This window comes from Brienomyrus brachyistius, chromosome 4, assembly GCF_023856365.1.
Source record: "Brienomyrus brachyistius isolate T26 chromosome 4, BBRACH_0.4, whole genome shotgun sequence".
Lineage (NCBI taxonomy): Eukaryota > Metazoa > Chordata > Actinopteri > Osteoglossiformes > Mormyridae > Brienomyrus > Brienomyrus brachyistius.
Window position 1 is genome coordinate 14,211,831 of NC_064536.1, and position 18,103 is coordinate 14,229,933.

General features: G+C 43.7%; 1 protein-coding gene across 1 annotated transcript; it reads right to left on the minus strand.

Moving 5' to 3' along the window:
- Positions 1-6,834: 6,834 nt before the first annotated feature.
- Positions 6,835-13,768, minus strand: LOC125740244 (5-hydroxytryptamine receptor 5A-like; the record flags this gene model as incomplete). Its single annotated transcript, XM_049011144.1, has 2 exons — positions 6,835-8,199; positions 13,076-13,768. Coding segments are annotated over 2 exons (1,026 nt in total), but the record flags the coding sequence as incomplete, so codon positions are not given.
- Between the last annotated feature and the right edge of the window lie 4,335 nt (positions 13,769-18,103).

Genomic DNA, 18,103 nt, shown 5'->3' on the forward strand with positions numbered 1-18,103 from the left:
AATTATGAAAAATAAGTTGTTAAAAATCTCATGTATTTTCAAAGTACACGGCACAGATATCGCAGTCTGGCCAAAACATTTAGGATAATATCGCTCTTCGTCAATTTATCGCATCTAGCTCAATAAAGTCAAGAAGGCGGTGAAAATGTAAAACCAAAATAGAACGTGTCCATTGTACTTTTACTGTGACCTAAACCAGGGTGGATGGCGGTGAGCGTCTAGTAATGCATCTAACCATTTTAGAAGATGCACCTTCACATCTTTAGCCATCATGCTGCATCGCAGGTGGTGGAACAAACAGAGAAAGGGGAAGCGGGGATTTCTGAGAGCCTTTAAAAGGACAATGGAAATTTGACACCCATCTTTTGCCTGGCCAGCTCACAGACTAGACCTCACAGTGGGACAATCTTCTCCTAGCCGAGGGATAGCAGACTGGATGGGTGGCTGAACCCTCACTGGTCTGCCCAATCTTATCCAGAAAGGGCCGTTAGGTATGCAGGTTTTTGAATCAACTTCCTAATTGGGTTACTAATTAGAGGACTGAGTGGCTGAAGAGTCCTCACACGTGGGTTTGAACAGCTGACCTAAAGGTTATACCAAAATGTGCATACACACCGGCCCTTTGCGGATAAGATTGCCCACCCTTGGTCTAGCTCAGGACTGCCCAATCCTGCTCCTGGAGAGCTACCACCCTGCAGAGCTTAGGTACAGCCCTAATTTAACACACCAGTTACAGATATTCAGGCACTGCAGGGTAGTAGCTCTCCAGGAGCATGATTGGGCAGCCCTGGTCTAGCTCATTCAAATAATCCAGATAGCCTCTACACTCTAGTTCAGCACATATCGGCCAGAGCAGCAAGAAGCTCCCCTTTCTCCAAGCAGCTGTTCACTGCTTTTCCCTCCCTCATGGTTCACTTTCACCTCCCTTTTGACCAGTTAATATCCACTCCAGGTTCAAATACTGAATCTTCCTTCTGACTAAAATGTTGTACTGCATTTAAGTGGGAAAACCTTAATGCAAAAACAATGTTGTCCTCACAGGATCTTTATAACGGCAATGGAAATCATACTGTACCATTTTTCACTTTTTTTCCCATCAAACACTGAGACTCTAACACCTTTCACACACGCCCAGTCTTGCTCGCGGTGGCACACTCCTCGCCGCTGGCAATCGGCCGCAGGGGACGATGGGACATGACCTGCTACGTCCGTCGCCCAATCACGTAGCGTAGTGCGCTACAATAGTGTCTGCCCGCATGCTTCCTGACTACAAAGCTAAGCAGTGTTTTATCTGCACTAAGTTGAGTAATAGCACATCAAATAGGTTCGTAAAGTTGATACTGTTAGTGACATAACAGCTGTACATATTTTATAATGATGTAAGGATAAACAGTAGACATAGGGTTATTGCTACGGCTTGGTGTATTACTGCATCGTAAAGCAGCAAATTTCAGTCGTTCTAATAAAAGGTTATTTTCTCAGTTCCTTCTGATGGTAATTTTAGAAGCAGCCGACCCGTTGCTGTGGATACACAGAGATATCTCTCGCTCTATGTTTACTTCGCCTATGGCAGACAAACCCCAGCATAGCTACCAGACGAATTACATGTGCGCTGCCTGAGGGAGACGCGCGATCACGATTCCCATTCCCAGTCTGGATAATTCAGGTTTAAGGGCAAAAATACACTGGAGACAGAATCCAGGAAGCTAACAGCGAGCTAATTTGGCTGTGGGGTTTTCGTTTTGCTCACCTTGTCCTTAGATGGTTCATGTAAACGCCCGTCCTGACAATCTGTGTGTGGCTGTGCCATCTAAGGACGTCTGTTTAATCATAATGCCTTAATGTCCTGTTTTATCCATCACCAGTCAAACCCTGTCACAAAAAATCTGGGAATCGTATTTATGTGCTTAGAAGGCTCTGAATAAAAATTCGACTTGGATACATTGTCTATACATAATTGTAATAGGTGTAACCAATTCGGTAGGCCTATTAATCCACATTTCCTAAAATAAAGTGTAAAGCACAACGCATTATAAAATGAGAGCATATAAGGCAATATTTACAGCATGAAAACAGCAAGGGAATGTTTTAAATGAAACTTGATGAAACTTAAATGAAAGGACATAACTTTGGGTTGAGGATTGGGGGGTGGGGGGTTGAGATATATATATATATAACCCTTCAGCTGATCTTCACTTGACCGGGTGATCTGAGTAAATTCAGTCTGACAACTGATCATTAACTAGATCCATATCTAGTAGAAGGTGTTTGGGTCTCTAGATTTTATGCCGATGTGAGGTATTTGCCACTAAGTGTCTATAAACTTTTCTTCTGGAAAAAAGATTGCGAAATGAACGGCTTAAAAAGCACATCCAATCAGCCTAGAGTTTCGTGTCATTCAGAATAATTTGCCAAGTAGGGATCTGTGTATTAAACTTTTCCTTTTTTCTGCCCGTCTGCGTTTCCATTCTGTTTTTCCTGTTTATTTTGAATGTTTCTTTATGTCCAATTATCTGGGTTTCATATGGAGCCGAAATCGATTGTGCTGCATAGCGCCTGATCTGCGCGTGATTGTCACTCCCTCCTATGAGCTATTTCCGTAAGAAAACTGGCAATTATAATCAAACTGGACGTGAATCGTGACATTTTCTCGGCGGTGCACCGTGGACTCAATTTCCGCCCCAAATAACTGAATGAATCCTACGGGGGAAGGGGGTGTTATAAACTGAAAGAGATGTCTCATTAAATATTCATGTTCACCGACAGCGCTCGATCCAATTAACGCCGTGTGTGCTTGTTTTCTTACTGCTTGTGGAGATACTGACTGGCGCACAAATTCAGCAATGGCTTACTGTCCTTTTTTCCGGTGGATTTGTGGTGAAAGGAGGATCCATTGTGATCCATGATCCATTATTATTTCCAATGTGATCAATTGATTTCATTACAAGTTTCAGCGATGGCTATAGTGACTGACTTTCGGTTCTTGTTACTTTACACCTAGGTGTATTAGGTACATTTTACATCCACCTGTCCATCCATCTCCAAACTGCTTGTTTTTTAGGTCTTTGGGGGGCCTATATCACAAATAGCGTCGGACACGAGGCTCGGGTCAGGACCGGACCTGCCCTATAGACAACATAGACCAGGGGTGGGCAACCTTATCCACAAAGGGCCGGTGTGTATGCAGGCGTTTTTGTAATAACCTTTAGGTCAGTTGTTCAGACCCAGGTGTGGGGACTCTTCAGCCAATACGTAATCTAATTAAGGAGTTGCAGCGAAAACCGACATACACAGCGGACGTCTCCGGATAAGATTGCCCACCTACGGCGCTGTTTTATTTGGGGGCGCAGAAGAGTGAGTGAATAACATCAGTATAAATACCTGCGGCTGCATTCCATGACATTAAAGTTACTTGCACAGTAGAAATATCGACATCTATTGATGGGATAAGCACCCGCAGCCCCCATTACACATCAGAGCAGTCAGTGATTTGGCGGGGAAATGAAGCGGTCAGAAGAATCTGGGGCTCAGGGAGGAAAATGGCGAAAGGAGGGAGGAGGAAAATGAAAACAACAAAGGTTTTTAGCTCCTGCAGCTAGTTAGCTGCGTTCTTTTAAATGACTATTATCATGTTCCTTTCTTTCTACGGTATCTTTCCTTATGTCTTTCCCAGGAAAAAGAAAAGAAAAAAGTAAGAGCTTGTAAGACGGATATCCATAAGTCAAGGCAGGGGCTATGCTCATTTATCTTATGTTGCAGTGTAATTATTTGCTAATTTATTTGATATGTGATTCCACCCTTATTTTTATATATAACTATATATAAGGTCTGTCTGTCTGTCCGTCCGTTACTTCTATTCTTATTGTTGTAGTTAATATTTCTTTTCCCCCCACAGTCCCATGCTGTCTGATTTTTTCCTTTTCCTGTAATTGTATTTTAGTATGTTTGATGTTCTTGTTTGCACAGTAATAAAAAAACTTGATGAGTTTTAATAGTTCCCTATGTTGTTTTGTGAAACAGACGTTAGTAAACTTGTTTGTAGCCAGACACTCCGTGTCACTGGAATGTTTTTAATCTAAATTAACTGAAATTATTTGTTTTGCTACTATATTGCGAGGTTTGTCATTTCAGTTTGCAGTGTGTATAAATATATGCCGACGTATATGGAGGAATGTATGGAGCATAAAGACGAAAATGTTTTTAAGAACAATCAAAAGTACGTCACCTTTTCCACAGTGTTAAGGCATCAGATCCCACTACTTAGCATTCTTCACTGCAATAACCCCTCCATTTTCAATGTACAATGCATCATTTTTTAATTTAGAATGCAGCTGAGGAATTTTCAAATGTGTGGAGAAGCATCTGATTTTTGAAACATGTTACATTTAGAATTCATCATCTGCTCCAAAGCCAAGCTGAGCTTTGGGTGTTTCGTACTTTGATGTTTGTGTTTATTCAATACATTTGCTCTTTTTTGCACTTGTTGCATTTAATAACTTCATGTTTATATTTTGGCGGTGCTTTGAATAAACAAACAGGTCGAGACGAATTTTATGTTGTAGAGGTGGAATTTGTTTGGGTTTTTTTTTTTAAATTTCATTGTGTTTGGAGGGTGGTGGATGTAATTGCAGAGTCTCGCCTAGGGCTTCGTAATACCTTGGTCTGGGCTTGGCTGGGGTACACAGGAATAGATGGAATATCTGGATGCCATAGAAGTTGCTTCCTTCAAAGGGATTTCATTCTGCAGCTTTGCTGGGTGACCGCCTTGGAACTCCTCCACATTTCCTGGGTCTGCTGAAAATGGACTCGACACTGGAGGTGCATCACAGAACAGCCCGCAGGCATGTTCCAGTGGATGAACCAGGACTCTGGTGAAAAGATCCTGGATGAAGCCTAGCCAATCAGACAACCCAAACCCTGATAATAAGAGGTCTACTGAAACCCTGCACCTTAGCTGCGTAGGGTCACCAAAAATACATAAAAATCTGGCTATGGAGATGATCACCCATTAATTTGTCAGGCTTTAAGGTTATGCTAACCCCTGTCAAAATCAGATCACCTACAACCAATTTACAGCATTACTGCTTTAATTTTGTTTAGTTCTCTTCAAACTCAGCCTCACATGAGTCCACTCATCCATCTTCTGTAACCACGTGTCCTATTCAGGGTTGCAAGGGGTATCCTGGAGGCCACAGGCACAAAGCAGGGAACAACCCATCACACATGCACACCTAGAGACAATTTGTTAACTCCAGTTAGCCTCAGCAGGTTTTTGGACTGTGGGGTAACCAGAGACCCCAGAGGAAATCCCTCAATGACATGGGGAGAACATGCAAACTCCACACACATGGCAGAGACTCAAACCCTGGTCCTAGAGGTGTGAGGCAACAGTGCTACCATGCCGCCCCCTACGTAAGTCTAGTTGTATGTAAAGGATGTCTTTGATGCAGGGGTGCCACTAGAGATTTTGTGCCCCATGAAGCCATGTCATATTGACCCCCCAACCCAGACCAATACAATTACGCTCCAAATTTTTTAGGGCCCTTGTTAGTCGGGCCCTTGGAATTGTCCTATCTTTCCCCTGGTTTGATGACCTAAAGAACAAACATGGCAAAATATCATAGTACAATGAGTACAAGTGTAATAAATGAGTACAAGTACAAGTAATAAAAGTTATTAATCATGCAGAAAGCAGGTGGTTTACAGCAGTATTTCTCAATCCGGTCCATGGGGACTCCCAGATGGTACACGTTTTTGCCCCATCCCAGCTCCCTGCTAGGCAGTCCACACTGAGCTGGGAGGGAGCAAAAGCATGGACTGATCTGGGGTCCACGAGGACCGGACTGAGAAACATTGGTTTACCGCATGGATGTTCTTTATATACGGTAGTTTATCTTTATTTATTTGGTTTATTGCTATTTATTGAATTATTTAGTTAATCGGTATTTACTCAGGTGTAAGGTATTGATGTCAGAGATGGTTTTTGTTCATTTTTTTTATCCTGAAATTGCAGACATATTGGCTGTGAAAAAAAGACATTTTCCAAAAAAAAAAACAGTAATAAACCCTTCAGGTTTAAAAAAATCATTTCAACCTGCCTCTTTATTCTACAACATGCAACATTCTTCCTCATATATCTTCAATGTGTATACTTTAAAGCAAGGAGGATAGGCAGAGATTTGAAGAATTCCTTTTTTTATCTTCCAAGAGAAACACACTCAAGAGAGATAATTAAATTACGTGAGGGGGTGGGGGGGGGATTTGAATATTTTGTCCCTGTATTTCATTGTAGCACGGTTGCCAATTACAGTACCTGTGAAAGAACAAAAAAAAAAAAAAATTTCGTTAGAGGAATATCATGTCATCGCACATCTTCTCTTGCATGTTTAATCCAGAATTTCCATATTCCTCTGTCACCACAGATTAACGCATATCCTCCGGCTCCCCGGCACAAATGCGATCGCAACACTGTCAAGCTGCTCACTTTTAATTGCCGTTAATTTCCGTGCTCAAACACGTCGCCGCTTTTCTTTCAAAGCGCGAGGAACAAGATTTATGTCGGTGCAGCTCTCATTTGATAAATAGATGTTCGAATACAGGTGGACTTCACAGTTGTAAGTTTAACCGATTTTTCTAATAACCTAGATGGCAAACAGATTCCCTCAGGAAAGAATTTAATGTGATTTCATTAACTGAAATAAAAGGTGAAAGTCGGGTAGTGTTTCACTAGTGATGGATTCACCTCCAATAAAAAAATCAGGTGGTGCACAGAGTCTTGCAATACTGAATACCGACACAGTACAACAGAGAGTTGCTTCCAATATGCCCCTGGAACATTTCCCTGCCTTGGGTGGCAGGATGTGGCTTAAGAACTCAAATCCTCTGTGAGGTAATAACATCCACTCTTCCGAACTCCTGTCCTACAGACGGCACTTTCATACTTTGAACCTAGATGTGTGTGACTTGCAGCACAAATCTGGTGTTGACAACAAGCCTTTTGCCACTGTACTGACAAGCACTCCTCACCTGTCATTAAGAGACAAGCATTCCCTTCACGTTTACATGTTTCGCTACATCTTAACAGACATTCTTAATCCAGGATACATAGACCACATATATGTATATATTTTAACCAGCTATGAACCTAAATTGTGTCTGTAAATATCAAATCTAACCATGACAACTGATCCACTACTAGCTTTCATAGTCTGGCTCCTAAATCTCTTTGCCTTCCTGTAGCTGACAAGCGCTAGAGAATGGAGAAGATCACATTTTCTTTTTTTCGAAGATGGAAAGAGGAGCAGATGAATAAACGCTCGCTGGGAATTTTCAGAGCGTACAGACTGCGGTACATAATGAGCACATGAGTGTCTGTTCGATCAGCTGTTTAGTGTCATATTTTGGAGAACATCAGGACTAGGTCATCAAACTTGAGTCCAAGAGTCCCAAGGTGCAGCAGAGCATATCCGTGTGCCAAGTCTCCACCCCAGCATCTGGAGGAAGCTTCCAGAAGGAGATCTGCTTGATACTCCGAGCGAGAGCTCATCCCCGCTCCTACCCCCGAACCCCACTCTCAGCACAACTACTCCCTGGTTAATGGAAAATTCTATTTGTGAGCCAGTGTGTGACGGAGGAAGACAGACGTCAGACATGGACAACGATCAGCTTCTGGATCGTCGGCTCGGCTTCCCGAGTGCCGACAGATTTATCTCTCTGCGGTTTCACGTGTGTTTAGTGTTAAGCAACAGGAGGCTTTAGTCAAAGCAGCCTGCCTTTAGGGAGCTGTACTTTTTGGGCAGAATGGGAGTACATTGGACCTTTCAGAATCTGCACAATGGACCCCCTGAGCTCCAAACAGGACAGGTGTCAACGCTGCCGGCTGAACAGGTTCCGGAAAGCGTTGTTGTAGTTCTTGTTGAAGGCGGTGTAGATGAGCGGGTTGAAGAAGGAGTTCGAGTAGCCGAGCCAGAGGAAGACGCTCTTCCAGAGCGGGGGCATGTCGCAGGAGCACAGCGGCTGGGCTAGCTCTGCCGTGAAGAAGGGAATCCAGCAAAGCACGAACACCCCGATCAGGATGCCCACCATCAGCGCGGCACGTCGCTCCTTCTGCTCCCGCCACGAGTCCCCGTCCGCCTGGAAGGTCACCGTGGCGTGCCGTGTACGGAATGCTAGCTGGGGTTGACGGGATGCCTCTTTCACCTGCAGGGGGCGCCAAACAGGAACTCAGCAAACCAGCCACACTAGGGGCAACAGCAAATATGAATTTGGTCGCGGTGAACCTGGAGCCTAGCCCAATAAACACAGGGGGTAGCCTGTCTGGGCGTGCCTGTCAATCGCACAGGACAATCTCATTCACTCAGGGTAATTTGAAGATACTGGTTCACCTAACCACTTGTTTTTGGGAGGAAGCCTGTGCAGATGAATGGAAAACATGTGAAATCGAAACACACACTCTGGAGGGGCAGCCGTCCACAGCCTTGAAATGTGAGGTCATGGCTGCCCAGTAAGGTACCACCCCAATGCTGATATTAATACTGTTAGTAGCATTAATTATAATAACTCAGACTATTCTTGATATCTCAATTGCATCTAATAATCATTTATCTCTGTTTGCCATCTGTACTACACCATTAACGGTGATCTATTTTAAGAATCTTTCCTTTAATCTTCCATTATACAATGAATGAGACAAGGAATCTTTCTTGCACGGTGCTGTTCAGTTCCCAGGCAGCTGCAAAAATGCCTGATTGGATAAATTAGGGTCAGATGTTTTGCCCGGCCAGTCAGAATTACAACAGCAGGCAGCAATCAGTGCTACCTGAAGCAAAGGGAATTCTGCCAGATCTTCTTAAAATGGATACGAGAAAATTATCCCTGCTGAAAAAAACAGCATGCTGGTCTGTGCCGGTTAGTGCTGGTTTGGTGCTTGTGTAATTGGTGAGCCAGCACAGCTGTGCCGGTCTACCTGCACATAAAAGGTGTCCGCCAGCACCAAAACACAAGATATGCTGGTATAAACAGCATGCACTATCCTAGACATGCTGGTCTATGCTGGTTTATTCAGCAGGGGGGGGGGGGGGGGCACCGTTGGAGTGCATTCAGCTTCAGTTGAATGCAATACCATCCTGTCTGGCAGCTTGAGTCCTCAGTGCACTCACTGTCTGAGAAGGCTAACCGAATGCTGCTTATTGAGAATTCAGCGCTACTCCCGAGAAGTACGAATGCATCACTACCATTTTTTTTTTCAGACTGAATAAAAGTACCGATGCTCCTTTTCTGGGACTCACAGATAGCAATTTTAATTTTAAGATAGCGGGATGAATGATAATGTTGAAATAGCCCCCCCCCCCACACACACACACACACACACTTCCCGCTCAAACAGACGCACATGCACGACCCTACAGCTGTGGCCAAACTGACAGGCTGCATCCTTCTAAGGCGGCACTTGAAGACCGAATGCATCACAGTGGTGCCACAAGGCCGCCCCATTTCGATGGTTCCTTCAAAAGCAAACGTGTTGCCAGTGTTGACTATAACCCAGTCCTTACAAACCATGAAAAAGCACCAGCAACATATTTGGTTTTCGAGCACGTTTTTGTTAAAAAATACCTGAGACGTCAGAGAGGAGATGCACCTGCTTTAACATTTCATAGATTTCCGCACACCCAGAAACATGCAGTACGTGGATTGCGGCAGTCAGAACAGAGAGCTGGCAACCCACATGTTTGTATATTATTTATATGTATGATTTATTTATGAAAATTAGATTTCAGTTTGTGGTTCATTAAATTTGTCACCCAAGGTTTAAAGCTTAGGGGAATTTTACGTACGAATAGAGCACTGAAGAAGAGAAAAACAACTTAAATTATATCATGATAATTATCAGGGTTGTTCCCTGCCTCGTACCCATTGCTTCTGGGATAGGCTCCGGACCCCCCGCGACCCAGTAGGATAAGCGGTTTGGAAAATGGATGGATATGAAAAAAATCATGATAAAATATTTTACCATATCGCCCAGCCCTAGGATGTAATCAGAATCAATTTACACGCATTTGTTTTGTGTACTTTCTCTTTGACATTAGACAGTACCGCATTAGTAAGATAAGGATAAAATTCTCAGCATCTAAACGATTAGGAAGTTATCTTTTCTTGGAATATCCTATATACCAGTCCCATATACATCTACATACAACTAAACTTTCATAAGCTTTAAACTGCTCACATGTGTATCGAGACCTGGAGTGAACCTGATGGTTGACGTTGCTGTAATATGTCGGGTGGCGGCGGCATCCCTGCTTTGACTGCAGAGGAACGACTTCGTAACGAGTATAAATCGCGTCGTTGAGTTTCTGTAGTTACCTAGTATCGTAATAAGTTACCTGGGCAAAGGAAGATCACTATTGCAGTTTGTCATTTTTTGACAGACAAAATGGTGCTTTGGAGGGACCTGTTGTCCCAGCAAGACACAAGGCAGACCTGCACTGGGTAAGCGCTTCTGTTATTTTCACTGCACAAGGGTTATCATTTGACATTTTCTCTCTCTCTGCTGGTGCTTGCTGCATGATGGATTGTTGCAGGATTGTTACACCATGTGACAGGCACAGGGGGCAGAAAAGCACGTGTTATAATAAAGAGACACACTTTATGTTTAGAATTTCTTTCATTTGGAGACGAGTATGGAGACAACAGCAATGTGCCCTTTCAAATTTCTGTTGGGGACATTTTAACCAATAACTTATATATTTTTGTTTAATACTGCCCAAACTAATAATCAGCTAACCTCTGAGCCATCTGTCAATGGGGAGTGGACATGAGGGACGTTGGCGGAGAAATTTGCTGAGCTTTTTGGCAATAACGTTACATTATATTTTAATCTGTGGAAAACGTAAAATCAATCTAAGGGCCGGGTGTAATGAATTATAAACATGTTGTGGACCAGTACTTTGAGACAAAATCCAAGTCCAAAGGCCAAAGCAGTCATCTCCATTATTTCAGCAGTTGTGTCTTCAGCTCTGGCGTTTCCAAGTTCAAATATTGATGAAGTTTAAACAGGCCTAACAGATGGCAATATCAGTTTGTGAACCAATATACCATGCATCTCTACATACTGTTTGTTCCATCTTCATAAAGAGGGCATGTAATGCAAAATAATCACAAAAAATAGAAATGTATTGCTCAGGAATCGTGAGAGAGAATCACAATCCCGATTCTGAGTGGGGAAAAAATAAAATCATGATTCATAATTTACCCACAATCATGGAGCCCATCTCCACTTTTTATGTTTCTGTCGCAGAAATAATGAGGCAGAAAAAAAAATTACATTAACATAACGTTAGCCAAATAATTACACGTCTAAATGCCAAGGGTTGCCACAGTCCCTGCAGCTGCAGACACCCACGAGTATGAAAACAGTCCCGGTATCAGTGCATCCATAAAGAGAAGGTGCGCAGTGCGTTTCAGAGACAGTCGCTCTGTTGTCCCGAGTTGACAATATTGTGAAGCAGCCCAAATCATGAACACCCAGGGGTGTCACTGGTTCCTCTAGATCAGTGTTTCCCAACCCAGTCCTCGGGGACCCCCAGTCAGCCCACATTTTTGCTTCCTAGGAAGGCAGGGAGCTGGGAGGGAGTAAAAACATGGACCATCTGGGGACCGGGTTGGGATACACTGCTGTAGGTAACCAGTAATGACTGCTTTTTTGGGCACAAAGGTGTGGATGTCACATTGCGTTTCACACTGACTGAGACATTTATCGCCGAAATGCCCCAGGTGGCACCTAAAACCACTGGTTTTTTTCTTGCATCATTTCATGCTCAAGGCAGGGAACAGCACGTATGTGGTTTCGAAAGCATAGGAAGCTAAATTTCTACTTGAATCTTACCACCCCATGGATACCACTTATATTGCAGATGAGGCAGATAATGCAACCTGTCAAAGTCAGCTCTGACTCACCTAAGGGCTGCATTGCCTCTCGACTTCCCCTTCGTCAAAACCATGAGGGGGTCATACCCTACCCCCCACGCATCATTTCATCCACAGGACAATGCAGAGGATGTGTGGAACGTCAGTGGAGAGCGAATCAGTAATTAGTCATTAAGCAGCACTGCGGCACAAAAGATGAGAGTGGTGCTGCTCTACATCTTGTTTTAAAATGTGTTATATTGCAAAATATTTCCTGTTTTGATTGATCTATTTCAGTATAAAAGATCTTTTAAATCCCATTCTCTCCAGTTGTCCCGGTACCATAAACATTTCTTATGAATTCTACATTGTTTGTTGCATTCCAAAGAATCATGTACATGAATACCTAGATAACCATAGTCCTACAGTCATTTCATAGAAGGGCACGAGTTAGGGTATACACTTCCAGCTCTGCTGGAGGAGACACCAAACTCCACCCTTTACTGAAGTCGACAGGATTATCCTCAAGCCTAAAAAAAAAACCTCCTTCTGGGTGTTGAAAATACTTCCAAAGTCAAATCTTCCCTTTTTGTTTGCATTCTGCTTCCAAATTCTACGTTTTGGCTTTCTCATTGTCAGTTACTGTCAAAGGCTGCTGGTTGGCAGGGCGTGAGGAAGAACACTGAATCTGACAATGAGAAAAAAGCCACTGTTCCTACTAGCTACATCATTGCTTTTTTAACAAGTTAGACAGTCCTTGGCTGGCTGTATTTTTGGTACGGTGGATATTTTACTTGCATCAAACGTCAAAGCAGGAGACCGTGCAGTGATGTCTTCATTAACATAGCACCCGGCCTTTCAGAAATCCCAGGGCATCCTAACCCATCACCTGGGATTTGAACTAATATTGAATTCTGCTGTGAATTTTGTTCCTTCCTATTCCCACAATGCGCACAGCGCCGGTTCTCTCCGCTGCCGCCGCGTCCCCTTTTCCACAGCGCTAATACCCCTGTTTACGCACCTTCTGCTCAGTAATTACTTACACCGTCTGCGTTGTGTGTCAGTATCTAGGTTCGACAGTAGACAGTGGGTATTGGCTCTGATGTATCTGGTGCTGGTTGTATCAGCTCTCTGAAACCCTTAAAGTGGCCTGTAAACTAGGCAGCCATACCTCCACCACGTCTGCCATTGGGGTGATGGTGTTGGTCTTGTGGGATCCAATTCGGAACCTGGCGGCCCGGTATATCTTCCAGTAAACGAACAGCACGACGCAGAGAGGCAGGTAAAAGGCTCCGACAGTGGAGAATATGGTGTACGAGGCTTCCCTGCTGACTTGGCAACCCATCCGGTCCTCCGAGTAGGTCTCGCCCCAGCCGAAGAGCGGCGACAGGGAGATGACCGCCGACAGGAGCCAGGTGAGGGCGATCATCACATTCGAGATCCTCTTCCTGGTCTTCAGGGTGTATTCTAGGTGCCGGGTGATGGACCAATAGCGGTCCAGGGCGATGGCGGTCACATTCCAGATGCTGGCCGTGCAGCAGAGGACGTCGAAGGAGACCCAGAGCTGGCAGAGGGCCCGGCCCAGCTTCCAGCGTCTTCCGTTTAGCTCGTGCACCAAGCTGAGTGGCATGACCAGCACGGCCACCATCACGTCGGACATGGCCATAGAGGCCACCAGGTTGTGAGGGACGCGGTGGAAGGTGCGCACCCTCAGGATGGTGGCGAGCACCAGGGCATTCCACACGAACGTGGCGGCTGCCAGCATGGCCAGCAGGGTCAGCGTGAGGACGCTGAACACCGAAAAGGGCCGGTACAGGTTGCCAGACCATGAACTGTAATTGGCTGAGGCGGCCGCACTGGCATTGCTAATCATTTTAGCGACTGATCGCTAGGTCTTATGGTCTCAGAAAAGGCCGTTACAGAAGGTCAGTATCTCCTGATGCATTCATCTGTAGTGGAAAACGAGTAAAGGTTAGCATTCGTGCAACACAGCCTAAAGATGAATAAATACAAACATGCTAAAAGCACATAATGACTGAATGGTCAGATGTAACTTATTTGGTCCAAAGATTGGAAAAGCATTGTCTGTGAGTGATGTATATATTACATTGTGGGGACCAAATGTCCCCATAGTGCGATACAAACCTGTTACTTTGACATTGTGGGGACCATTTTTTTGGTCCCCACAAAGGCAAACTCAATTTCATTCAAATCTGTGACTACATTCAAAAAACTAAAAATGCCAATAGCCTTGTATCGTGTTTGGGTACTCATGATCAAGGTTAGGGCTGGGTAGGGGTTAAGGTTATTATGGTTGGGATTAGAGTTTTTCCCATAGAAACAGACAGATGGTCCCCATAAAGATATAAATAGAAACGTATGTGTATGTGCGTGTGTTTGTGTTTTGGCATGTGCTTGTGATGCCGACACCTTTTCTGCTCCCTGCCTGAGTGATTTAGCTCGAAGCGCGACAGTAAATGTCTAAGTGAGATTAGTTCCAGCTCCAACAAGACTGAACAAAGATATTCCTGTGGTAAGTCCTTGGCGCTGTCTGAAGTAGCACCCAGTACTGAATACAATGTTTTCATTAATAAGCCTCCAATAATTCAAATGAATGTTCTAAATGAACCATAATTACCAGAAATATGAATCATATCCTTCCGTAATCAAAGGGTTACTCTAATCCTTCCGTAGCTAATACAATCACATTTAACTGTATGTGTGATATTTTTAACTTAGCACGTCACCACTAAAGTAACAGTGAAATATTCATACGTGAATTTTGCACATTATTTTTAGTCCCAACGTGTATGCGAGTGGCCAAAATTGTGGAAACACGAAGCATTTTAGGCATTAGGCTTTAAAAAGAACCACACAAAAACTGGCAGTAATGTTTATAAACAATGAAAGAATGCTAGGAATGTCATACTGGTCAGGTCAGGTTGGGGAGCATGCACTGGTACCCACCACACGACTAAACTCCCCAGGATCCCGGTTGGCATCCCCCCCAGGCTAACACGCGGTCCAGTCCCACCCTCTGGAAATGACCGTCTATCTGTCAAGCAGGTCCTCCAACTTGCAGGGAAAATTTTGGGGGTTGGTGGTGGGTTGATTGGCACTATAACCACAACGAAAACTTCACACAGCCCAATATCATACAATGGACGATTAAATAAGTAACTGGAATAAAGTTCTGCAATCGCTAAAAATTGGAAGCGTTTCCACAATTTTGCCCGTTAGTATGCATTGAACATCTGTAGCTTTTTTCAGGATCTTTTCTGGAAGAAGATCGCTCAGGCTCGCTGACCCGAGATCAGTTTCAGATGCACGTATGTTCCCTCCAGAAAGAGGGGTTAGAAGTTACCTCAGTCATACACAGGCATACTGAACATATATATGCTAGTGGAATGAGGAAGAATGGTGCCCTCTAGTGCTGGGGGGCTTGAACAACAAATCCAGATACTGACACCCTATTGGTCAGTCATGCCATAAACAGTAAAAGCCTCATTGTTCCGCTCCAATCATTCTTCAAGGCACAGAAACAAAAAACAAACTAGTGATTCTAACTCCCAGTCCTAGAAGAGCAGGGCACAAGGCAGCAAACGGCCAGAGACGGCATGCCCTCCCGTCACCTGGAGGACGCTCATAAACACAACCACAGACTGCTGCCCGTTTAAAGCCACCAGTTCCCTTAACTGCATGTCACCAGACTGTGGGAATAAAGTATATCTCTGAAAAACGCCTCCACAAACATGGCGATGACATGGCTCTACATCCTATTTTTAAATCCTCACTGACAACTTACTGCAATTCAATGGCTTAACCGCCGTAGAGGCTCATAATAGATATATCGCTGAAATTTTCTCATAAAACAAAATTAAACACTAATAACTTTCAGGTACAGGGACAATCGGATTGCAACCATGGCACAGGGCGTGTTGCGCTTGCATAGTGAAAATTAATGAAACTAATCTAAGTCATGGTTACGTCATTAATATATGGAATTCAGGCACTGGAGGAGACATCAATGCAGTGACACAGTGTGACAGGCCACAGATTGGATACTGGGAGTACGGGACACCTAACCCCTTTGCTTAAGGCCTCCGGGGGTGTGCTGGTTTAACACAACCCCAGCTTTTAATTGCTTTAGTCAAGCAATTAATTGGATAGTAAGTCACCTCACCTGGGCTTTTCATGTCCATCAAGTGCTAATTAAAGAGTTTTTTTTTAAACCGGCAGAAATCCAGCCCTGAGGGCACCGAACGCTCCTAATTAAAAGCACCTTGGGCTTCCGCCGTCCCCCCGCGCTAGCCGACGCAGCGCTTTCTCCCAACAGCGCCCCCTGGCTTGTCTTTCCGACGACGCCGTCCTCTCCGCCTCGTTCCCAGCGACGCGGACGCCCCAAAAACCAGGTACGTCGATCTCGCCGAGCGAGGTTCACACGCTGATCAGATTCGCCCTTCCTTTCACCCTCCGAGAGGAAAATAGGTCTTCGATTTGACCTGCGGCTCTTCATCGGGATTTACGGAAGTGGAATCAACTAAAGTGACAGATGTCAGGAAACTGCAGTGTCTTTTATTTGTGTGCAATTATGAGTCAGCAAACAGCTGATGGCCCGTTATCCCAAACAGTTTTTCATGCATGTGTTAAATGGACCCTAGAAGATGAAACGAAATAAATATTGACACACACACACACACACACACACACACACACACACACACACACACACACACACACACATACACACATACAATACTTTTGGAGGATCATTAAGAATTTGGCGATGAACAATTATGAAAAGATTACACATATTTTAATGCAATCTGATAAAACTTTTTTAACAAAAGCCTAAATTGTCCTGTAGTCATACATTAGTTATATATGTCTATTTCAGGGAATATAGCTTCCACATCTGCATTGAAATTGTACCCCCCTCCCCTCCCTGTTCACATGTGTTTCATTATATATTAGATAAAATGCTCATATCTGCTTGTTAGGATCCCTTCTAATGAGGTAGTTTTTAAACTTTACAGTGAAATTGTGATTTTACCGCCCTGTTTTATTTGGAGGGTATGATATCTACTCAATTTAAAGAAAACTTTACTTCATTATATTGTATAATCCCACTTTTTATAATGCCACTAAGAGTCACATGAAAGGATGTAGAAGGGTGACAGGTGTCTTCCTACCGAAGCAGGTGTCTTCCTACCGAAGCAGGTGTCTTCCTACAGAAGCAGGTGTCTTCCTACCGAAGCAGGTGTCTTCCTACCGAAGCAGATGTCTTCCTACCGAAGCAGGTGTCTTCCTACCGAAGCAGGTGTCTTCCTATTGAGAGACAGAGCATAATTTTACGATGACTTGTCAGGCGACTGAGGAGAAACTGGAGCTTAACACCCTCACTGACATTAACATTAATATGGGGGAAATGCCTGACACGGAGACTACGGAGGCGTCATGTTTAAGAAGAAAACTGACAGAGAAAGGATCATCTTGCCTATAAATGGCATCGTTCACACGGCTGTCTGACAATATTGTTTTGACATTTCCACAGACGTTTTTGGGCAAAACCATTTATTCTAGCACTGCTTGCTGTATGTGTCTGTGTTCAGACAGCCAAAGCACTGGCATGTTTAACTTACAGCTACGCGATTATGTCCATCTGTGCCCTGGTAATTACGGTTAACACGGATTCAATTTTTTCGGGTAGTTATTGAATGCAGCTGAATGAGTTTTATACAATGTACAATTTGGCAGTTGTAAAGCTCAACATTTTGCTGTAAAAGCTGAATAACTAGTCAGGATAACAAGCAATGGCTCTCCTGGGCCCCTCAAAAATGCAAATATGAAATATATAATGCATTTGGACTAAGACCTCCGCCATTATCGTACATTACATAACAATGCTCACATTATGCAAATCCAGCAGCTTTGTGAACGCCCCTCCCTTAATGTCATGCAAACGTGATTGTTTAAACAAGACAAATTCATTTCAGTGTCAGGGTTCTTATCAAGGGGCTCCTGTCCATCACTCTGTTCTATCTGAGTTTCAACCTGGGACTGAAGTGATGAGAAACTTGTCAAAACAGTATACAGCTTATCTGCTAAAATTTTACTGTTGCATTAATTAATGCCCTTATCCCTAAAATACGACAGGTGTTCAGAACCTCAATATTTATATTTTATATTAAATGCTAAT